The sequence below is a fragment of the Natator depressus genome, chromosome 11 (assembly GCF_965152275.1).
Source record: "Natator depressus isolate rNatDep1 chromosome 11, rNatDep2.hap1, whole genome shotgun sequence".
NCBI lineage: Eukaryota > Metazoa > Chordata > Testudines > Cheloniidae > Natator > Natator depressus.
In genome coordinates this window covers 17,909,249-17,934,766 of record NC_134244.1, presented here as the reverse complement: position 1 = coordinate 17,934,766, position 25,518 = coordinate 17,909,249, and the positions used below count along the sequence as shown (strand labels likewise).

Below are 25,518 nucleotides of genomic sequence, written 5' to 3'. Positions count from 1 at the left end.
TCCCTATACCTCCAACTGCCAGCGGCTGGGACTGGATGATAAGGGATGGATAGCTTGAAATTACCCTGTTTTGTACATTCCCTCTGAAGCATCGGGTACCAGCCACTGTTAGAGACAGGATATGGAGATAGGTGGACCACTGGTGTGATCCCAGTATGGCAGTTCTTATGTCCTTAAATAGTGTCATTATGATACTTTCTGTTTTATTAGCTCTCTTTCCTAATGGTTCCTAACATTGTTAGTTTTTTTGACTGCCAGTGCACACTGAGCAGATGTTTTCAGCGAACTATCCAGGACGACTCCAAGATCTCTTTCTTGAGTGGTAACAGCTAATTTAGAACCCATCACTTTGTAAGTTTAGGTGGGATTATTTTTCCACTGTGTATTACTTTGCATTGATCAGCACTGAATTTCATCTGCCATTTTGTTGTAGAAGTGGCAAGAGGTGTCCTCCTCTCCCCACTGTGGGGAGTGGGTGAAGGCATAGGCACCAGCAGCCAAGCTCGCCCCTCCTTGCCTCCTTCTCCCCCGTCCTCCAGCATGCTGCGTCCCCGCTCCTCCCCCTCTCTCCCAGCGCTTTCCGCTTTCCAACAGCTGTTTGGCAGCACTTAGGACTTTCTGGGAGGGAGGGGGAGGAGCAGGGACGCCGTGCGCTCAGGGGAGGAGGCAGAGAAGAGGCAGGGCGGAGGGGGGACTTGGGAAAAAGGGGTGGAATGGGGGCGGGGCTGGGAATGTTGGGGAAGGGGTGGGGCAAGGGCAGTGAGGGGGGTGGGAAGAGGCGGGGCCAAGGGGGGCATGGGTCGAGCACCCACGGGGAAGTCGGCGCCTATGTGTGAAGCACTAGCTGAGGACAGCCCCACTCAATGCAAAAAATGCAGCTGCCAAGGCACCCAACCCTGCTTTCTTAGCCAATGAGGGTAGTGATCACAACTCTAATGATGGGTCCCTGCCATCTCCCAATACAATGTCATGGAAGCAAGCTTCAGAACCATTGTTGGATGAGTGTACCATATGACACTGAAGCATCACCATATCAATAAAAGGTTTTTCTTTTCTCCACCAAAGCAAAATAAGTAATTTACTGGCCAGGTATAGAACTTTGGGCTTTTCCCATAAATAGAATTACTTCCCTGAATTAAGCTGGGTCTTATGTGCGCGGTCATACCAGATATTGGCACATTCACACACTTTCTCCAGCCCAGTATTGCTGAATGTTGGGGCGATATATACAGGATCTAGCTCTTTTGTTTGCATCCTCTCCAGTACAAACCCAGCTGCTGTAACTTCATATTTATCATCACAGGAGTATGATACATTCTGGTGATCATTTTTATGGTGTTTCTAAGACAACACTTCTTTGCGATTCTTAGGCATGTTTCAAACTCCAGCACCTTCCCGTTGTATCACTGAGACTTTTCCATGTGTGTTCTCAGTTCTGAGTTTTCCAAGGTTTTATACATTCTCCAATTCATCTTTCAACAAAAAAGAATAATGTAAACTGAAACCAGACCATTTTGAGAAGAATCTCTCTGGCAAGGCTGAAGAACAAACTTTGGTTCTTAGCCAGTGGAAAGGCTGGAACCGCTTTGGTCACTGCCAGCTATTAATAATCTTAGCTTGGAATTTTTCTGTAAGACTAGAAAAAAACTGAAGCATCACATTCAAACCACAGAGGCAGAGCTGTCCCTGAATATAGAAAGTGCAGACTAAACAAGGAGATCGTAATGTAGTTGGGGATTTGTGAGAGAATGATTGTAGTCTGTAGACTTGATTGTTCCTATTGATGACTGGTTATATTCTGTCTGCTGGACAGATTGTGACCAGAAAACCCATTAACCTTAATTAGTTCAGAAAATTATTTTAAAACAGAGTCAATGTAGTGCTGAAGTTTCCATTATAAAGGCAAATGTTTACTGCTTAACTTGAATACAAATATTACAGTTACAGAATTAAATGGTGCATTTCCCTCCACAACCATACATTCTTAACGGTAATTGTACAGTTCCACTGAGGAAAGTGAAGGCTGGATTTGGGGGATTTTAAGTATGGATTCGGCACCACAGAACCCTACTCTGCTTGGGCTTTGAGCCCTAGAGGCTTAAGAGACAGGACTGGTAGATCAGTAATTAAGACCATGGAAGAGAATGACCAGTGGACTGAAGAAGCCACAAGGCACTATTTCAACCTACAGCAGAATGGTTCTACTGCTCCTCCACACCTTGTGGGTGGAGGATTTCCTCCCACTGTCCATGGGGAGATTACCAGTATACAGCTTGGTCAATTGGGCTGCATTATGAGGTCAGTTTTTTAAGCCACAATTAATGTTGAGAAAATAAATTACCATATATACTCGTTCATAAACCGAATATTTTTGGTAAAAAAGTGATGCATCAAAGAGCGGAGGTCAGCTTATAAACAGGTCTACACCAAACTTTGATGATTTTAAACTATGAAATCATTGAATTGAATATCTAATACATTATCATTTTGTTTACCTGGAGTGTCTGCAGGCATGGAGCCCCTCAGTTCCCTGTGGCCGTGGTTCGCCGTTCCCAGCCAATGGGAGCTGCGGGAAGCACCACTTCCTGCAGCTCCCATTGGCTGGGAACAGCGAACCATGGCCACAGGGAACTGAGGGGCTCCATGCCTGCAGACACTCCAGGTAAACAAAATGTCCCGACCTGCCAGCAGGCCTGGGAGCCAAAAAGTTTGCCAACCTCTGAAATATAGGGTCGGCTTATGAAAGGGTCATACAGTTTTTACTATTTTTACCTACCCATCGGGGGGAGTTGGGGGAGGGGTTGGCTTATAAACGAACGGGCTAATGAACTAGTATATATGGTAATTAACCAGCATTTTCTAGGAAGCTTCTAGGTATTCTAGAATATGCACTCACCATATGCTGTCATCGTCCCAACATAAGGCCCATCAACCACATTTCTATTTTCTTCTGCCAATGCTTTGATATATCTTTTGCTGAGATCCAATATTTGCTCACGAAGCACTGAACTGCTTTCATGTTGAGTTCGCTGTTGAATAGTAAAATGCAGAAGCATCATTCCCCAAATAAAGCCAAAAGTCACCAGAAAAAACCCAAGTTTCTGAGAAGAGAGTTTCCACGGAGTAAAGAACGCCATGGCTTCCCAACAGCTTCACAATCACTGCACGGGTTCTTAAAGCAAGAAACCAAGGAGCAAATGCATGGTCCAGGTATGTAAAGATCACAATGCAGGAATCAGTCTCACTCTGGTGCATTAGTCAGTGTATTTCCTCCTTTCAGTTCCATCCTGCTGCTGCCAAAACAAAGGGGAAAAAGCACATGGTCACCATAAAGTACTAGAGAATCTTCAAACTGTATTTTGTTTGTATTTTAACTTTTGCAAAATATGAGGAGAAAACATGTTTTCTTTGTACATTTTTAATTTGTTATACTTTACAATATGAATCAGAGCAGGAACAAGCTGGGAAAAGATTTGGAAAGAGAACAAGTATAAAAAAATTAGATGTATGTTAACCAGCATAGAACACCTTTGAAAATTTGGACCAAATTCAATTCTTTAAAAAGTTTCCAATCTGAATTTCAAGGAAAAGGTATTTCAGCGTAATGGGTGAATGAAGATCTTATCTTGCCAATATAGTGGATTTAAAACAATCCTACCATAATTCTTTTCTCAGAGAACAAGTAATTTTAGCTGGCAGTGACAGTGCCATTCGTTTCTGGCAAGAACTAGGGCATATGGCTAGATAGGTGATCAGGAAAGTGGATTCTCTCAAGGGAAAAGGGAAATAAGTGTTCTGCATTATTTAAGCAAACGCAAGCTCTCCTGGCTTACATTACAAGTATTCAGAGGATTGGAAGAATCTCTTATTGTTCTTGTGTGGCCTCTGTGCCATGTGTCACAGAGGAATAGCTTCAAAGTTATTTCATAATAAGTAAGAGTTCAATGAGCACATTTCTGTGCCACACTTATGAATATAAATATATTTCTGAACTGTCACACTACACCTTTTCTGTTTTAAAATGCTCTCACTGTTCTAATTTCAGCATATGCAATTTCAGCAAAGAGTTAGTATCTGACTATCTAAAAATCAAGTAGTGGCTCCATCTTTGCACAATACACTCAATAAAACCTAGCCAACACCCAATTTTTTGAACGTATTTGTTAATATTAAACAGAACAAGGAAAGCTTACTTAGGAAGTTTCAAGTCAGGTTTTTTAGCACAAAACACTGTAAAAAGGAGAAATACTAAAAGGAAATTAAGTGTAACCTATCATTTAAAAACACGGATTTAGTAAAGCATTATCCTTTTAACTTTATAATGTTCCCAGCAGGAGTACAGAACACATAATGGGTTCTCTTTCTATTTTGTACTTGCACAGATAATGTAGATGTTGCCTGTTTTAATACAGTAACTATAGATATGCCTGCTAGCACTGCTGAACATACTTATGGGCTTTTGGTAGAATTAACCACTCCTTAGAGGAAAACGGCCACCTTGGGCCACAATATAGTACAAAAAAGTCTTGTGCATGCACTTTCATTACTGCAATACAATTAGTCCAAAGATCATTATGTACCAAAGTGAGTTATTCTGTGTCTATATTTTACTTTAATTCCTGTATTGCTGAAAAGTTCCATTTATAGTTTTGCTTTGTACCCATGCTAGCTTTAAAAAGGGCGGGTGTGAGAAAAATGGAAATTGTTTGTATTTGTTTTCACTATAGATAATGTAGCATACCCTTGGTTAGGTATGCTTCAGAAACCCATCCAGAAGGAAGTAAAATTGTTTTACGAGTGCTCTCTCCACAAGCCTAGGTAGGCTAACACATTTCCTGGTGATCGCACCGGGTAAGTTCAATTCTTTCTGTTTAACTCTATTCTGGGAACCTTTTTTCCAATCACCTATATTAGAAAATGTATGGATTTAAAGTTTTACCATTCTCTTGTAATATCCAAGTGTGAAAATGCTGGAAATTCAATACATAAAAACAACTCTGTGTTTTGAAATCAAAGACATCCAAGACACTAACTCCCCCAAGGAACTGAAATTACATATAAAAGTTGCCAGCCCTATATCAATACGATCTTTAACCATTACAATTATATTATTTCTTTCCATAATTATACTGTGCTTCAAGATGAAACAAGAGTAACCAAAATGCATGGCATAAATGACGTTGTGACATTGCACTCCATATGATTTTATGAAAATATGCTAATGAGTGAGAATATAATATAACTGGAATATGCTTCATGCAAAAGGTCTCTTGTAAGGTATCATTACACAGCTTATAATCTACTGAGTGTGGTCACCCTATTTGCATAAATATATCATTCTTGTATCTGAAACTAGAAATATAAAATATAACTGAGGTCCTATTGTAATTGTGCAAAGTGTGGGCTATTAATGATGGTTTGGAATCTTAATGGCTGCCATCAACTAGGACAATTGATTGTAAATGGCTGTTTACTTGTAAGCCTTCCTGTGAGTCAGGCCAGGAAGAATGAAGGCTTGGGGTCTCACAGGACATGTGACCATGTCACCTGGTACTGGAATCCACCTTAAACCTGGTGCTTTTCCATTTAGGAGGAGGGCTGGGGACCCAGAGAGACAAAAGATTCCCACCTTGTGCCAAAGCTACATAAGGGGGTGGAACAGAACAAAGAGGGCTGCAGTCATGAGAAATCCCCAAGCTACCACCTGAGCTGGAACAAGGACTGTACTGGGGGAAAGGATTGGGACCAGACTAAAGGGAGACTAGTCTGTGAAAGAAGCTTATTGGAAAATCTGAGGGTTAGATTTACCTGTATTCAGTTTCTTAAAGGTATTAGGCTTAAACTTAGGTGTTTTATTTTGCTTGGTAACTTACATTGTTCTAAGAAAAGGAGTACTTGTGGCACCTTAGAGACTAACAAATTTATTTGAGCATAAACTGTCGTGAGCTACAGCTCACTTCATCCGATGAAGTGAGCTGTAGCTCACGACAGTTTATGCTCAAATAAATTTGTTAGTCTCTAAGGTGCCACAAGTCCTCCTTTTCTTTTTGCGGATACAGACTAACATGGCTGCTACTCTGAAACCTTACTTTGTTCTGTCCGTTATCACTTAGAACCACTTAAATCCTACTTTTTATATTTAATAAAATCACTTTTGCTTATTAATTAACCCAGAGTAAGCAATTAATACCTGGGGGAGCAAACAGCTGGGCATCTCTCTCTATCAGTGTTATAGAGGGCAGACAATTTATGAGTTTACCCTGTATAAGCTTTATACAGCGTAAAACAGATTTATTTGGGGTTTGGATCCCACTGGGAGTTGGAGACAGGAACACTTGCTAAGCTGTTTTCAGTTAAGTCTGCAGCTTTCGGGGCATAGTTCGGACCCTGAATCTGTGTTGCAGCAGTTTACCGTATCTGGCTCAACAAGGCAGGGTTCTAAAGTCCCAAGCTAGTAGGGAAGACGGGCTCAGACGTAGTCTCAGCACATCAAGTGACAGTCCGAAGGGGGTCTCTGTGACCAAACCCATCACAGAGGTGCTATAAGGTTTTTATTGATGTTTGTTTAGGGTAGAGGTTCGCAAATTATGGGGTGCAGCCCCGTGCAGGGGTTGATCAGGTTATCGGGGGCACAGAGACCTGATGGGGCCATACTGAAAGGCTGGAGTCAGGAGAGGGCTTTGCCCATCAGGGGAAATGGACAGGGCTCTGTGCAGGTGGTCTCGGCTGCCAGGATCAGGCTCCCTGCATGCCTCATTCCCCCACTGTTGCAGCTGCCATCAACCAGTAGTTATGTTCCTCTGATGGGAATGTTGGCAAAGACTCGGAGCAAGGAACAGAAGGCTACACCCCAAGAATACTGACCCCCTCCCCTCACCAGGCAGTGCCCCTTCCTCACCCTGACCCTTCAGTGCAGCTCCAGGGCACACAGCCCTATCCACTTGCCCTGCCAGACAGAGCCTGCGCAGGGAAAGCAGATGTGGCCAAGCTCAAGCTCTGGCTGGATAAAATTTATACTAACCAAAAAATCCATGTAAAAATTGCCATTTTCACAGAAAATGTTAACACTGTCAATTTTTGAAGGCATTAGAATTTTTCTTGGACTTAAAACAAATACATATAATAGACTGTCTCTTGCAGATTTGTGTATTGAATACGATAGGAAGAAAATGAATGTAATGGAATCCAGTGAAGATCATGAGCTGAACTGAAGTATGCATAACAAATATTAGTTAAAATTTTCAGGAAAAAGATTACAGGGCTCTGATTGGGGGAGGAAAAAAGACTACCCTATTCTCCCATCATCTTCCATACACCCAACCTCCTTCACATGACTAGGAACAAGATGAATGATCCAGCTTCCACGGTCTCAGTAAAAGAAGCCACCCTAGACAACTACTCAATCATTTAGTCTACTAATTCTTAGTTCAGAAATTCTAATGTCTAGGAGCTTGATGAATACCCAGAACCCTATAGCCAGGTGATCTTTAGTTTCATAGTACTATTGGTGTATATGAGGATTTAAATACACGTATGAAGACAAGTTCTCTGCTCCAAAGAGCCTGAAATTTAATTTAGGGCCCTGATTCTGCAAACACTATGCAAAGACTTCAATAGGACTTCTCAGTGTGTGAAGCTCAGCATGTGCATAAGTCTTGCCAGGATAGGGGTTAAACTGTCAACACACAGAGACCAGCAGGGCACTTTGGAGTTCAGAAACCAGGTATACAGCATAAAACAGATTTTTGTAGTATTGTTCTGGTGGAGAGCTGTGAAAGTAATTAAAACTGAACTCGGACACAGTTAAAACATACCAACACACAATTTCTTATGTTAAGCTACTTTGAATGGTTGCCCATGTACTTTGAGGTGTCTGGTGACCTTAGAGAACCCCTCTTTATGCACAGTAACATGAGCTAAACAATCACCAGGTTTCAACAGGTTGGGACTGGTAGCACAATATTTTTAGTGAGGCCTCAAATCAGGAATTCTTTCCTCCACAGTTGACCTGAATTCGTTGATTAGCATGCTTCAAAATCTATTTTCCCCAAAACTCATCATGTCTTGAGTCTTGTTTGAGTGGGATGACAGGGACTTTAGATGGTAGACATTGTTCCACATGTGTATTTTGTACATGTCTCTAGAGTAAGTGATAGGCAAAACAAAAGTAAAAAAAATCTGGTCTCTGATTTGGCTCACGGATGTGGGGATCCAACTACTTTAGATGGGACTGAACCACAACCTAAAATAGCAAATACTGCATTGAGTACTGTACAGAAGTAGATTTGATGTAAAAGCACTTGAGAATTGTATCTGAGCAGAATTATCTTTAGATAAGGTTCTGAAAATAGCTGATGGGCCAAACAAAGCAGAGCATATGAAAAACTATGTGAATACTCTGCAGGAAATAGCCAGGAATGTGTGTTACCTATGTGTTCCAATGAAAAAAGCTCTTTATTTAAGAGCAATTTGAAATGCATCTCTTTAAGCAAAAATGGTAAGTTACATCAGCCCAACTAAAATCGACACTCAGGTTATACAAGTTTTTCATGTTTCTGAAGTTATTTTCATAAAAAGAAGTTCATGATAATTGCAACACCACATACAATTTGGGTCAGAATCATCTTCAGTAATTAAGAAAATAGCAAGCCCTTTTTCTACTGAATTCATCACTCTGATAAGAGACTGCCAGTTTCTGATATTTCATGCCGGTAGGAGAAAAAAATTTAACAATTCTTAAAAAAACAACAACAACAAAACCCCAAACACCCCCCACCCCCATGAAACAAGCAATGCCCCCTCCCCCCAAATTTTTTCAATGAAACACACAGTCCAGTTATAAAAGGCATAGTGGTCCCCTACACGCTACACTGGAGTATTTGGTAAAAAGAACCCCACCAGTTTATTTAGACTAAGGGTACATCTACACCATGAGTGCTATGCAGCAGAGCTGCAGCTACGTCATGTTTTCCCTGTAGAGTGGATGCTTCTTACATCAGTGAAAGGGGTTTTTCCATTGATGTAGGTAATCCACCTACCGAAGAAACAGTAGCTAAGTTGATGGAAGAATTCTTCCGTCGGCCTAGCCATGTCTACACTGGGGTTTAGGTTGACTTACCTACATTGCTAGGTGGTGTGAATTTTTCATACTCCAAGCAACGTAGCTACAATAATCTAAATTTTAAGAGTAGACCAGGGCTAAATTATTCACAGAAAAGACTCTGTCCTTCTTCTATAAAGTGCCCTACAAACATATGGTGCTATTTCTATGTTAAATAATAAATGGCATGCCTTACTCAGCATTCTAAACCATCTAATTGACATTGTAGTGTACAAAGCTACAAAGAGTACATCTATACAGCAAAAGCTGAGCAATAGTGTAGTTGCCCGAGCTAGCGCGGGTAACAACAGCAGTTAAGACAGTGCAGCACAGATAGTGCAAGCGTGGCATAGTCCCCATATAGGGGCAAGGCACTGTGCTATCATGTCTGCTATTGTTACCCATGCTAGCTGGATTCAAGCTAGCTAGCATAGGCTAGCCCATGAGTTTTTGCTGTGTAGATATACCCTCAAGTAGCAGTGAGATCTGTAGACCCAGACTGATTCAGTTTTTATATTGAAAAAATGCATATTAATTTAAATTCCTTGCTATCAAATATCCAAGGGTTAAAAAAATTCCTTTCATGCACTCTGATGCAGAGAGGTGGGAAAAACCTTTTGCACTTCCATCCAAATATTGTAATAAATAATTCTGCATTAAAACAAAGGCTGACCTGATATGTATTCACTTCAGGGTTTCATGCCTCCCTATTTACATTAATCCTTGTTTCTTTTGAAATAAAGGTTATATATCCCAGTCTGAAATATATGTCCATTCAGATTTTTTAAATACTGTAAATTCAGTTTGAACTATTGTGTCATCTTTAACTCACTACTTTGCATACAAGTACCACTGCTTATATGGACCTTAGCTTAGACTAGTATGCGTGATTGTACAACACATGTGTTGAGATGGTCAAGCAGAATGGGCTGTTTTGATTTGTTAAACAATACTGAGATAAGATTTAACAGCCAAAATATCATGTAAACATTAATTCTTGTTCTGCTGCAAAGTTTCATACAGATTGATTACACGTACCATAGCATGTATCTTATTAAAAACAAACAATCTGTTGCAGAAGAGTTACAGAAGTTTAGGGGTTTTTTTTTTTCAAACATATATATACATTCGTGACATTTTCTTTCCAGTCTGTACTAATAAGAGGTCAGGTGGTAACAGAAGTTTGGGACAGTGTTGCTCCACAGTCTCAGTTCAAGGTATGGTTCAGTAGTTGTATGAATCAGTGATGGACTTGCAATTATGGAGCGCTGGAAAGCAGCATACTTAGCACATACAACTCATAACTAATCAAATGTGTACTCTCAAAATGACTATTTGCATGGAGATCCTAAATCTTTTTCCAGAATCTAGGATCTCTTTTAAAAATGGAAAACACTACATTTCTCTGTTTGTATCGTTTCTGCAACATGCAGCAATACACTACTGTGCTATGGAGTCTGCAGTCCAGACTGACACTGAAACCACCACCACCTCCATTCAGATGGATAGGCTGCTAACGTGGAGGCTGGATTATGATCATTTAAAGGCCAACCCTATCAAAAGCATTCCAAATACACCAGGACACACACGCAGTAAAACTTCAGTGTGAGTGGACACATAGAATCATAGAATATCTGGCATGACCCAACATTCCTCAGAAAAGTGATGCCAGGACTCATGCTCTACGCTTCAGGCAGTGGACGAACCCATTTAAAGAGACGCATACGTGTGCACTCATGTAAATTCTCAGCATTATGAAGCTAACCGAAATAGATAGCTCTAGTACTAGTGACACATGTAAGTAAGGGCAAAAATTCCATCTAAAATATACACACATTAAACTTTACCAGTAATGCTAACTTTTACCTCACAGTAGATGGTCTGCTGCATATCAGATAGTGTTGGTATGTTCAGATCAACCCATGAAAAGCAAATTAATAGCAGGGTATTTCAGCCTACATCCCACCTAGTTTTCACAGAGTTGGCTAGTCTCTATTCAGAAACAGCTTTAAGTCTCAGTTAGTTTTTTCAGCTAGTTTGTTCAGACTGATTTTCCCTTGCTTTCTCTAATTTCTTGTATGGCTTCAGACAACATGTTTCAGAGTAACAGCCGTGTTAGTCTGTGTCATAAATATAAAGGGAAGGGTAAACCCCTTTAAAATCCCTCCTGGCCAGAGGAAATCTCCTCTCACCTGTAAAGGGTTAAGAAGCTAAAGGTAACCTCGCTGGCACCTGACCAAAATGACCAATGAGGAGACAAGATACTTTCAAACGCTGGGAGAGGGAGAGAAACAAAGGGGGTATGTGTGTCTGTCTACATTCTGTCTTTGCCGGAGATAGACCAGGAATGAAGCCTTAGAACTTTTAGTAAGTAATCTAGCTAGGTATGTGTTAGATTATGATTTCTTTAAATGGCTGAGAAAAGAATTGTGCTGAATAGAATAACTATTTCTGTCTGTGTATCTTTTTTGTAACTTAAGGTTTTTGCCTAGAGGGGTTCTCTATGTTTTGAATCTAATTATCCTGTAAGGTATCTACCATCCTGACTTTACAGGGGTTTTTTTTTTTTTTATTTCTATTTACTTCTATTTCTATTAAAAGTCTTTTTGTAAGAAAACTGAATGCTTTTTCATTGTTCTCAGATCCAAGGGTTTGGGTCTGTGGTCACCTATGCAAATTGGTGAGGCTTTTTATCCAACATTTCCCTGGAAAGGGGGGGGTGCAAGTGTTGGGAGGATTGTTCATTGTTCTTAAGATCCAAGGGTCTGGGTCTGTAGTCACCTAGGCAAATTGGTGAGGCTTTTTACCAAACCTTGTCCAGGAAGTGGGGTGCAAGGTTTTTGGGAAGTATTTTGGGGGGAAAGACGTGTCCAAACAGCTCTTCCCCAGGAACCAGTATTTGTTTGGTGGTGGTAGCGGCCAATCCAAGGACAAAGGGTGGAATATTTTGTACCTTGGGGAAGTTTTGACCTAAGCTGGTAAAGATAAGCTTAGGAGGTTTTTCATGCAGGTCCCCACATCTGTACCCTAGAGTTCAGAGTCGGGGAGGAACCTTGACAGTCTGTATTCGCAAAAAGAAAAGGAGTACTTGTGGCACCTTAGAGACTAACCAATTTATTTCATTAGCTCACGAAAGCTTATGCTCAAATAAATTGGTTAGTCTCTTTCTTCAGACAACATGTAATGCTTGTTTTCTTTCTATCTCCTACAGACTGAGTCATCTCCCCTGCTTATAGACACAGCATTACTGGTGAGGTGGGTTACTGACTTGCTCTGTGTGGTCATTTTAATTAAATTTAAATAACGGAACTGTTAACGAGAGAGGGACAAAAAAGGCAGTTCATTTTAGAATTATGTTCAGCAGCCGTTTCTCTTCGAATGGAGGTGACTACATAGAGATCCACTGAAAACCTAATGGAAGAGCACAGGAAAACAGACATGAAGAAACGCTAGATTCTGAGAAAAAGGTTCTACTTTATATGAACTATATATTGTCTATTGTTGGGCAGTTCGCAACGCCACAAACCTTTCCCATACACAATATATATAATACCAAAATGTCTGATGTTATATCTGAATAACTAATGGAAACTAGGGAATGCCTATAGTGTTACAAAAGGCATGCATATACATAAACAAGATTTTTTTTTTTAACGTATTTTTCTGCAATTGTTTTTTACTTGCTATTCGGCAACTGTTACACCAACATCTAAACCATCATGGTTCAGAAAGTGTTTGTCCATTCATGAGTTCTTTGGAATTTCTCCTATTTGTGGGAGAGGGACGGAGGGGGGCAGTTATACCAGCCAGAGTGCAAAAAATTCTTAGTTTCTATTGGTTGCCTCCTGCTTGCTTCACACAGAAGGAAATGTCTATGCATCAGGCAATGATAGCAGCAACCAAGTCACAGAAAGATGTAAAATGGAACTTTAAGTATTAATTATCAATCCTGTCTACATTTTAATGCCTCAAACACATCCTCTTCCCATTTATCAACATGGTAATTTACAATGGTCAAAGAGAAGCCGAGTACCTAGTGCTTCCCGGACTAGAATATTTGTAGCCAACACCCAACTGATGTGAGATCTATACAACAAATACAGCCAGGTCCAAAGCTCACTGAAATCAGTGGGAAGGCTCCCATGACTTCAGTGGGCTTTGAATTAGCCCATAATGAACCTTTTAGTTTCCTTAAAATGGTTTGGTAAATTTACATCTTAAAAATTCAATTTAAAATGTTTCCCACTTTTCACATCTGAAGCAGACAATCTGATAAAATGCAAAACTCACCACAGCTAGCAAGACGACAGATGCTCTTTGGAGAAAACAGTGCATTTACTGCAAACACCAGTAAGCAAACGAAAGATATGCAGATAGCAACTTACAACTGTGTCAACCCATGCACAGTGCCTACTGTCTTAGCCTGAAGGAGTCGCCCTTCAGATCACCTCACAGAGAGAAAGCTATGTGATAATGAGTTAACTCGTTCAGTAACTTCTTTTACCCGTTATTAAAAGCACATTTCAGAATTTAAATTGCTTAACACATAAAATAAATGCACAAAGCAGTTACCTTAAGGTAAGAATTAAGAATTCTTGAAAGACATTTTTGTCCTCTTTCCTGCTCCTCCCCCCGCCCCCCTTTTTTTTTTTTAAACAGAATGCTCTCGTCCCTCTCCTAACCCTCAACTACACCTGAAGTGGGGCACAGAATAACCACCTCCAGATGCAAGTCAACACAGTGAGAGAAGAATGATGCCAGGTTGACAGCTGAGGCAGGACAGACGGACTGAGGGAGATTAGAAGTAAAAATATTTTTTTTCTTTTCTTTTTAAGGACGAAAGTGTAGGGGAAATTGAGGTCATGGGGAGAAGAGCAGCATTTGGTGAGATGCCATTGAAAAAACACAACCACTTTTTGCCTTGAACAAGCAGCCTACCTTCACTTTCATTTGTCAACAGGATGCGTGGCAACCCAAAGAAAGTCCCTGACTGGAAAGATTTCAAAATACTTAGTACAGTTTCCTACCAAGCATACCACATTATGAAGCTTCGCTACACAGAAATGGGCAGCAGCAGATGCACCTCTCTTCATGCTAGTGACCTATTTATTTGTCATCTAATTTTGTGATGCCAGGAGAGACTAAAACAGTAACAATCCCTCCTCCAAAGGTTTTTTGGTTTTTTGGTTTTTTTTTGTAAGTACAAATCTCACTCTGATGCAAATCAGAAGTTTTGTTGTCCTAAAAAATGAACACAGCAAAGTAAATCTTGGATGCAAGGTGTTCGGATCATTACTCTTCAGTGTGCTTGTCCTGAGTAGGTTCAACATAAATACCCTTCCCCATTATCTCAACTAAAACATAGGCAACTCATTTACCAATTCAGCACCCCCAGCTCTTCTCTTCCTTTTATCTTCTTAAAAGATTTCTGAAAAAACACCAATGGGGCAGAGCTCCTACCTTCTACATTTATTCTGTACTTTATTGTATCCACTGTACCTTTAAACTGTAAGTTATTTGGAATAGGATCTACTGTATTGCCTTGTGCAAGCTAATCATACCAAGTTATAAACAAATAACTCAGACTGGCTGCAACCTATGATTTCAGCATACATAATCAACTATTGAAGGGTGTCCCCACAATCAGAGTAAACTTTTCATCAGAAGAAAATGCAAAATACGCTAGAAAATTAATGTTCTGGAATTATGCTCTGGGACAACACTTTGTCTCACTATCTGCTTCCTATCCACTATTCTCTATCCACTCTGGGCTCTGCTCTCTATCCACTATTCTGAAGCTCATGGAAGCTACATTCCCCTTTATGGAAAAGAGAAATCTGTTGTGCTAGCCAGTTAGGACTGCTGAATAAGTATAACAAGATGACCCAACAATGAAACAGATGCCCAGCCAGGTGACTCCAAGCCCATACTTCTTCAGAGCTTCTAATGCAGACGAGGCTTGGAAAGACAATGATCTGATAGTAAAGAGATGTTGCAGAACAAGTACATATGGCCCCACTGATCCTGTTTTTAATACTTAGGGGTTTATCTATCTGTAGCAAAGTAGCAATGACAGCCATAACAGCATTCAGAACATCACCACAGGTTAGCCTGATTCATGAGTCCAAGCATCAAAAGGAAATCAGTGGTACTGCAGTGCATTCCAAGCATGGCAGTAATAGTGTGATTTTGAAGTTAAGAGAACCAGACGAGATTAAAAGACACCAAAGGTAGGGGTCAGAGCTGTGGAGAAGGATAATACAGAAATATGTAAGAACTTGAAAACCAGTGAGGGGCACATTAATGCCATTGTTCGAGATAACATACAGCTTAGTTTTCTTTAAACCAAAGCTCCAGAGAAAAATGCTGGAAGTAAAAATGTGTGATTACTCAAGTTTCCTGCTGATTCTGTCAGAAATCTACTTAAGGTGACTCAAGTTAAACTCTGAAATGGCTTTATACATTTAGACAGAAGCACAGAAGAGTGACAAAAAGCACCCCAGAATGGAAAGAACCTTCTTTGACTGTTTCAGGTGTGAGGAATGAAGAATCCTAAGCAAATGCCAGAAGGTTAATAACCTTTCATCTTGTCACTGTCTCAAAATGCCTTTATTTGGGAAACTAGAAAAACACGTTGAAATTAGCGTTCATTCACAAACATTACATTCTCTTCCCAGTCCTGACAAGAGCTACTCAGATGAGATGATAGAAGATGGTGGGTCTGAAAGCTGATTTTCTTCAACATGGAATTCAAACCTCTCACATCCAGTAAAACTTCAAGGCCTGAGGTAGTAGTTTTTCAATGAAAAAGCAGAAGTGCTTTATGATATCTGATCTTTTAAAAAAAGCAAATCAAGAAATAGCTGATTCTTTGCCAGCAAGTCTACTCTGAAGAAAAGCTTGAGAGAGTCAATCAACATACAATTGGGAGGAAAGGTCTTCTCATAGTTCGTAAAGCAACACAGAAAACTCTACAAGAGTCATTTAGAAACATGCTTGCTCATTTGCAAGCTATTTCATCCATTTTTAGTAAATTCAAAAGTGGGAGCAATGGATGAGGAACCTCATCAAGTTTCCAACATGGATGCTGATTACCACCCTTCCCCCTCACTTCCACACTGACAAAGGTTAGTTTCCATATGAGTTATACAGTATAATTTATTTCAGATAATTCAGAAAGTACAGTTTTATGGAAGGCATGTAGGTCTCATGATTTACAGCCCAATCCTAAAAGGTGAAGAGAATCTACAATTCCTAGAAAAGCGGTAACGATGAAGTTGACACTTAGCCTTCCTCTAGGCTTAAAATTACCTAGATGTAACACTCAGGGCAGCTCTGTTCAACCCCCCAGGGACCACAGGCAAGTTAACAGCACCTCCCATTCCACGTTATCCCAGACCTCACATCTGCGTGGACAACTGATCTTTATTCCTTGCCAGAACGTCACTGACCAACACAAGTAGTGCAATCCTTGACTTTACCCAGGCCAGAATCCAGACAGACTAAGGTCAGAAAAGACAGAGGTATTATTTTAGGTTCATGTGAAGCATGATCTGTTTTGCAAGGAAGGACACAAACTTGCTGAAGCTGAGCACTATAATTCTGCATAACATTTTTATATTTTTACGTTTGTGTTACTCGGGCAACCTGTGTATGCACCTCCCTGGAACAGTCATACTGCATTCTCTTTGTTGAAAATATTTTTTTTAAAAAGATATAGTTAAAATTAAAGATAGCTGTGCCGGCACAACTAAAGAGACATACATGATGCAAACAGGTTTCAGAGTAGCAGCCGTGTTAGTCTGTATTCGCAAAAAGAAAAGGAGTACTAGTGGCACCTTAGAGACTAACCAATTTATTTGAGCATAAGCTTTCGTGAGCTACAGCTCACTCCCCATCCCCATCAATGAAACACACTTCACAAATAAGCACAATTCAAAGAAAAACTAAAAGTAACCAGCTTTTGAAAAAAAGATTTTTCCATAAAACCCTGTAATTAGTCCAGTTTTAAAGCTCAAAAGCCAATGCGGTGGAACTCAGACAAGCAGCTGAGTCTTGCCCAACTGACAGGTTTCAGAGTAGCAGCCGTGTTAGTCTGTATCCGCAAAAAGAAACAGTACAGTAAGAAGAAGCAAAGAAACAAGCAGTACTTGTGGTACCTTAGAGACTAACAAATTTATTTGAGCATAAGCTTTCATGATTGGTTGGGGATTGATCCTGCTTTGAGCAGGGGGCTGGACTAGATGACCTCTTGAGGTCCCTTCCAACCCTGATATTCTATGATTCTAAGTACTCCTTTTCTTTTTTCCCCCAACTGAAATATTTAAACTAAAATAAAGCCAAATTTTAAAAATCATGGGAAATGAACAATCCATATTTTAAATCAACTGTATATTACTGAGTCACAGAAAGAACAAAGCCTTTTTTAAAAAAAACTTCTCAGCTTAAACAAAGTCTTTTGTAGTGGTTTTTTTTTTCTTGTTACGTGGGAAAGTTTTGACCCTGGGTCAGCATAAAAAATTTCTTCCTACAGATTTGTTCTTGGCAAGCATTTTGAATATAGTATATTTTACGAGACTAGACAAACAACTGTAAATATGAGCACTACCTGAGAACGCACAGAATTGAATGGAATTAGAATTTCGGTAATTAAAGAAGAGTCATCTGTTTGCAAGCAACTGTGCTATAGCTTATTCCAGTCCTCACTTATTTCCGCATAGTTCTTTTCTCACATTGTTTGAAGAGCTGACAATTAAAATTTGCCTCTGATTTAAATTTCAAAGTTAGTCACAACTGTGTATGTCAGTTGCCTCTTTTAATACATATTTCCTTTACTGTATGTAAATTTTCATATTTATATGATATTATTAATATATCAATGTATAAGACCAAAGGATTAACAAGTCATTTTGTCACCTACAAAAAGAGAAAAGAAATATTAGAAACCATCTCACATCGTGCAATAATATTTGTCTTATACAATCTTTGTAATGCCAGCTTGCAAAACTATAGGTAGGTAAGCATTTGCCAGGTGCTTATCCACCTCAGCTGATATGAATATTTTGTAGAATAATTTTGCTGGTTCAGCAATTGCGTTATTCTGACACTGCTCATCACTTTTCACTCTCAACTGTCAGATTCTCATAAATCAGTTATATCACTCCTATGACTTAAGAGATTTATTTTTGAAGGGCTTGCTGAAGTGAGATACATGCTGTTATATAGGATAATATAAAAATATCAGGAAATCTGTGACTACAGCTGTCACCATGCAACACATACCATGGCCACTCAGAACTCCATAGCAACAATAGGGACAGAACCCACACCCTTCTGCTACAAAAGCATAGGCCCAACTACCTGCATTAAAGGAAAATCTCACGTAGCTTTTAGTAATTATAGGGCCTGTCATCAACAGCTGATCAGTTCTGATTCCATCCAGCAGAAACCAGTGGTAAACACAGATTATTGGATTAGTTGCTCTCTAGTATCTTTTAGCAGATGTATTTTTTTAGGGCTGTCAAGCAACTAAAAAAATTAATCTCGATTAATCACACTGTTAAACAATAACAGAATACCATTTATTTAAATATTTTTGGATGTTTTCTACATTTTCAAATATATTGATTTCAATTACAACACAGAATACAAAGTGTATAGTGCTCACCTTAATTTATTTTTGATTACAAGTATGTGCACTGTAAAAAACCCAAAAGAAATAGTATTTTCAATTCACCTAATACAAATACTACAGTGCAATCTCTATCATGAAAGTTGAACTTACAAATGTAGGATTATGTACAAAAAATAACTGCATTCAAAAATAAAACAATGTAAAACTTTAGAGCCTACAAGTCCACTCAGTCCTACTTCAGTCAATTGCTCAGACAAACAAGTGTGGTTACAATTTGCAGGAGATAATGCTGCCTGCTTCATTTACAATGTCACCTGAAAGTGAGAACAGGTGATCACATGTCACTATTGTAGCTGGCGTCGCAAGATATTTACGTGTCAGACACGCTAAAAATTCATATGTCCCTTCATGCGTCAACCACCATTCCATAGGACATGCATCCATGCTGATGACAGTTTCTGCTCGATAACACTCTAAAGCAGAGCGGACCAAAGCATGTTCATTTTCATCAACTGAGTCAGATGCTACCGGCAGAAGGTTGATTTTCTTTTTTGGTGGTTTGGATTCTGTAGTTTCCACATCGGAGTGTTGCTCCTTTTAGACTTCTGAAAGCATGCTCCACACCCCATCCCTCTCAGATTCTGGACAGCACTTCAGATTCTTAAACCTTGGGTCGAGTGCTGTAGCTATTTTTAGAAATCTCACATTGGTACCTTCTTTGCGTTTTGTCAAATCTGCATTTATATGTTACACTTTCATAGTAAAGAGATTGCACTCCAGTACTTGTATGAGGTGAAATGAAAAATACTATTTTTTACCATTTTTACAGTGCGAATATTTGTAATCAAAAATAATAATATAAAGTGAGCACTGTACACTTTGTATTCTGTGTTGTAATAGAAATCAATATATTTGAAAATGTAGAAAAACATCCAAAATATTTAATAAATTTCAATTGGTATTCTATTGTTTAAAGTGTCATTAATCACGATTAATTTTTTGAGTTAATCGCGTGAGTTGACTGCAATTAATTGACAGCCCTAATTTTTTTCAAAGCACTTATTTAATTCTCTACACCCCTATGAGATTGTAAAGTCTTACTTAGAATTGTAACTAAGGCAAAGAGGTTAAATAACTTGTCCAAGTCCACATAGTATGTTAGAGGCAAAGCCAGGAATAATGCTAAGCACTAGACCACAATTTACCATGTTATCCATATCCTATCATCCAATTGTTAGCTAAGCTGGTAGGGGATTGGCAGTTCTCTGGATACATTCAGGACTTAATATCTATTTAGATTTCATAGGGAGAATCAATACATACTGTGCTCAATGGACACTCATGGAACATCTTTACTTGCAAATTCAGTAGAGCAGCACCACTTCAGCTATGGCCCATGCTCACCTAAATGAAAAATATGAGTTTACCTTGCCTACACTAAGCATTAAGCACTGTAAATCTGTGCAGAAGCACTGGACTGCTCTCACAAGGTTAGGTAACAGCGGCAAAAGCAACAAACCAACAGAGCAAGAAAAAAGGTTGTCAGATTGGTAAAACACATTCTAACCCCTTGGCATGCAACAGAATAAATGAATTCAGCATAACATGTGGCTACCAAAGTTCAGAGCTCGACTAAGCTCTCTTTTGATACCATTCGTGACAAACAATGCTCCTCCCCTTACACCTACACTGGCTCTTTCCTCGTATCATTAGATAAGTGGAAAATAGGGGGGTTTTTTGCCCTGAGAAAACCATTTCCTCTTTTTGGTCTTGATAAAGACCACAGTAATGGATTAGATGAAAACGTATTTCATTCACATCTAGTCCTTTTTATGATCTGTATTTTGGAGGCAGATCATGCTGCAATGCCCGAGGCTTCCCCACTGGAATGTATTTGGCTGTTGCTTTAATTCCTATTGATATTGTAATTCAAGATTTGTTTCCTCAAGAGGAACTTTATTGCACAAGGCTGAAAGACAAACCTCTATCCATCCTACATCATCATTCCAAAAGTAAATATTAATATTTTGGTAAACATCAATATTTATATAATAACTAAGGCTGCAAGTATGTCACAGAGGTCACAGATTCTATGACTTTCAGTAACCTCAGTGACTTCTGCAGCGGCTGGTGCTGACTCAGAGGCTGCCCAAGCCAGGAAGCCCCTGAGCCAGCAGCAGCAGTTTGGGTGTGGGGGAAGAGGCTCAGGGCTAGGGAATTTTACATAGGAATTTTATCCTATCAAACATGTTTCCTCTTAATCAGACACCATATTACTTTTGAGTCGTCTCCAACTGTAACTCAGGGGGTCTCCAACTCTCATTGCCTGGACCACATCTTCACAATGAGCGTCTTAGACCACCTCCCCTCCAGTCTACAAGCACAGTACTGCAACAAATGCAATTGTTTACATGGAAAATATCAGCAGAGTGTTTTAATACACTTTGAATGTACTATTTTGCCCTTTTGTCTCCTTCACTCCTTATCTTTCTCCTATCTCTTCAGGTCCCATCCCTCTCTCTGTTTCCCTGACACTGAGTCAGGTCACCCTCTCATCCTCCCCCTACATATGCTTTCCTGCTGCTTGGTTACCATCTTTCCTGGACATGCTGCCCATTGCCTCATTCCCTTCTCCACTGAACTTTCCTCTCCTAATACTGGCTGGCCATGCTAGTGCCATTCATACCTCTTGTGAGTATCTCCTAGTTTTTCCTCTTTCTCCTCCTCGGAGTTAGCTAATACTAGGCTCACTCCTCCTCCTCCTCCTCTCCAGCTGCTTTTGCAGGGCCTCCTGGCTCCTTCCAATACAGGGCATATGAAGCTGCTGGAAACAAGGAGGATCAGCACCCACAAACCAGCAGCATTCCACAGACCACAATTTGAGAATGACTACGATAAAACAATGCTGTTCCTGCACCAACTCTTACCTATTTCCTGATCCTTCCCACAAAGACTTTTCTTCCCATCAAAGCACCGGGGGCGGAGGGAGGGGGGCGGAGAGGGGAGTACTTGAGGGACCTATCCTGCATTGTCAGGAAGACTGACCGACTGACCTAACAGGTTTCTTCTCTAATTTCTATGATTTTATCAATTCCTTCAAAAACTGTGACTTTTCTTAAATTGTTTGAGTTTTATACTGGTCTTCTCCACCTCAGATGTAAGGAAGTTTAATTTCATTCCTATTTACATTGGGCTAGGAGAGCAGTTCCTTAGAAAATTAATTACATAGCTTTACATATAACACACATGCAGAGGAAATTACATATAGATATACATGGTGCTGAGTCCTACCTAGCACTCTCTTCATGTTTAGGACAAACCTCTCCATCTCAGTTAAGGAGATCCTTCACAAAACAAAACACACAAAAAAGGAGAGAGTTTATATGTGTGTGTGTTTGCATTTAAGGCTATGGATGAGTAACATCTCCAAGAAAAGCTGGAGGGTGGGGAGCCAAGATTCTGACCCACATTTTTAATATATGTAAGAACTTATAGTGCTTCACTAGCTCAATACATGACACAAACACAGGATGGCAATAAATATACAAGAAAGTTGCAGAGAAAAGACTAGCAAGAAAAAAAAAGGAAAAATTAGCTCCGACGAGCTGAAAATGACTGGAAGATGGATAAATGTGTCAAGCTGAAAAAGAAATTAAAAGATCTGGCAGAAAAAAGAGAAGCACACGCCCTGAGGTCTGAGATAATAACCCAATTCAGTGGAAATCAAAAAGGAAGCAAAGAAGACATTTATTAAGCAGATGAAAAAATGTTTTTAACAAATGTGTCAGACAAGACACATTTAGACAATGGCAGGGTAAATGAAATCGTTGAATGCACAGAGCTATCCTGACCCAAAGGAAACAGATCAAAGAGGGCATCATATAATAAATGGATTAGAGAAGCTTGCTAATTCACAGGTCTCAAATTGTAATTGTAAACAGGGAATCATCATCAAATGGGTGACTTTATAGTGGAGACCCGCAGGGACTGGTTCTTGGTCCTACGCTAGTTAACATTTTTATTGACTTGGAAGAAAACATAATATCACTGAAAGTTTACAGATGACCCAAAAACTGGGGAAGTGGTAAATAATGAAGAGGATAGGTGACTGATACAGAGTGATGTGGATTGCTTGGTAAGCTGGACACAAGCAAACAATACGCATATTAATATAGCTAAATGTATGCCTCTAGGAACAAAAAATGTAGTTCATACTTACAGGATGGAGGACTCTATCCTGGGAAGCAGAGACTATGAAAAAGATTTGGGAGTTGTGGTGGAGAATCAACTGAACATGAGCTCCCAGAGCGATGCTGTGGCCAGAAGTGCTAACGCGATCCTTGGATGCATAAACAAGGGAATCTCACGTAGGAGTAGAGAGGTTATTTTACTTTTGTATTTGGCACTGGTATGACTGCTGTTGGAATACAGTGTCCAGTTCTGGTATCCACAATTCAAGAAGGATGTTGGTAAACTGAATAGGGTTCAGAGAAGAACCACAAAAATGGTTATAGGATTAGAAAACCTGTCTTACAGTGACAGACTCAAAAGAGCTCAATCTATTTATCTTAACAAAGAGAAGATTAAGGGGTGACTTGATTACAATCTATAAGTATCTACAGGGGGAGCAAATATTTAATAATGGGCTCTTCAATCTGGCAGAGAAAGGTATAGCACCATCCAATGGCTGGACGCTGAAGCTACACAAATGTAGACTGGAAATAAAGCATAATTTAACAGTAAGGGAAATTAACCACTGGAACAATTTACCATGGAGTCATGGGAGTCTCCATCAGTGACAATTTTTAAATCAAGACTGGATGTTTTTCTAAAAGATGTGTTCTAGGAATTATTTTGGGGAAGTTCCATGGCCTGTGTTATACAGGAAATAAAATTAGATGATCATAATGGTCCCTTTTGGCCTTGGAATCTATGAATACGACATTAACAATCCTTGATACTCCTAAGGTTGAAACAGGAGCTAAAAGAAGGGCAACTGGTGATGACTAACAGATCAGGTTCCAAAAGTACAATACACAAGACTGTAAATACAGACAGCTAGCTTTCTGCTAGGCAGAAAACAATTTATTGGCACCCCTACATAAACACTTTTAAGCTGAATATGACCTTGTCTCATCTCAAGATATTAGAAAAAGGTAGTGAAAAGGACTATTTTTCAAATCTCTATTGCCTTTGGAAGCAAAACCAACCAACAAAAACTCATTGTTAATGAGAAATGTTAGGAACATAATTTGTTTGATACTAGAGTCAATCCTGTAAAGGTCTTTCTTAAAAAGCTAGTATGTCATTTACACATGAAACACAAATAAAGCTTGCATATTTCAGCCAGATCCTCAGCCGGCCTAAATCTATGTAGCTCTCAACCTCAATGGAGCTGATGATGATTTACACTAGCTAAAATCTATGGGCTAGATCCTCATTTACACACACTGAGTATGTGTCATCCACTCTCACACACAGTGTATTGTGCAAACATTTATCTAGTCCTTAACTGAAGACCTTCTTTAAAGAAACAAAGCATGATATTTCCACTAACAAAGTTGTTATTGGTGCACGTTGTGTGCCTGCACATGTAGAGAGAGGGTTTAAGGGAGAAATAGGAGGCACAAGTAGAGAGGACAACGTAATATGTCATATACACACAAGATTATATTATAAAAATGTTTGCTATAAGATGAATGTCAAATGTCTTTCAGCAATCTTTCTTTAAGGGATAAGTCACATGTCGATGGCACAAGATGATATCTCACAATAAGGAAACAGTTTCCTGGCAAACATAAAAAATAAGTAAAATTAACTGTAAATAATGGTTTACTGGACGCCTATATGCCAGTATTACTAACCATCAGATCAACTAATGCTAAAATGTAAAAACATCAGGACTTGGAAAAAGATGAGAATCGTTTCTGTCAATTATTAGGGTATGTCTACACAGCTGACATTAAAGTGCTGCCGTGGCAGCGCTTTAACACCGTCTGTGTAGTCGCAGCGCCAGGAGAGAACTCTCCCAGTGCTGTAATCAAACCACCTCTGCCAGGGGAAGAGCTCCCAGAGCTGTAGCACCGTCTTCACTGCCACTTTACAGCGCTGAAACTTGTATCACTCGGGGGGGTATTTTTTTCCCCACTTTTAAACTTAAAATATTGGCTTCTGCAGCTAACTCAGTCGTCTTCACCTTCATTTCCCTGTTTGTTCATAATCTGAAAAGAAAAACAAGCTTTCCTGCTTTTTCAGGTCTCAAACGATTTCTCAATTTGAAATGAATTAGTCCAAAGGAAAAAAATATTCTTTCTACACCAGCAGAAGAAGCTACTGTTGTTAAAGTGAGATCATCATGTCAACAGCTTCTGAATCCAAGTGCTTAAGCGACTTCCACCAGTTCACCAGTATTACTTTCTTTAAAATATCATCAGCAAACATATATTTCTTGAATGGTTCTTGTTCCCAAACTGGGTCTCTTTTACGGCCTGCTGCCATTATAGGTTTTCCCTTCTCATGAGAGAATGGTATGGTAGATCTCAAATCAATGAAGGCTACACTCAGAAAGACCTCAAGATTACTGCCTGTCCCTCCCTTCTCACATTTATGTCCAGACTTCTTCTCCTTGTCCAGTTCTATTCCGCCTCCAACAATCTTCTATTCATTGAACTTTCTGAAACTGCACTTTTAGAGAGAGGTAAGGGATTGACTCTGTATACACAAATTTGTAGAGGGACAACAGGGTTGATTGAGGTCTGTTATTTCTCACAAGCATGTTATCTCT

At 39.6% G+C, this 25,518-nt stretch overlaps 1 protein-coding gene across 2 annotated transcripts in view; it reads right to left on the bottom strand.

The window, feature by feature from the left end:
• Positions 1-25,518, bottom strand: part of MGAT5 (alpha-1,6-mannosylglycoprotein 6-beta-N-acetylglucosaminyltransferase) — a 229,209-nt gene that overhangs the window by 145,908 nt on the left and 57,783 nt on the right. For both annotated transcript variants that reach the window (XM_074967256.1, XM_074967255.1), the window contains one exon: positions 2,897-3,293. In XM_074967256.1, the coding sequence (XP_074823357.1) occupies positions 2,897-3,137 (241 nt within the window). In that variant the 5' untranslated portion in view covers positions 3,138-3,293. The remainder of the gene's footprint in view (positions 1-2,896; positions 3,294-25,518) is intronic.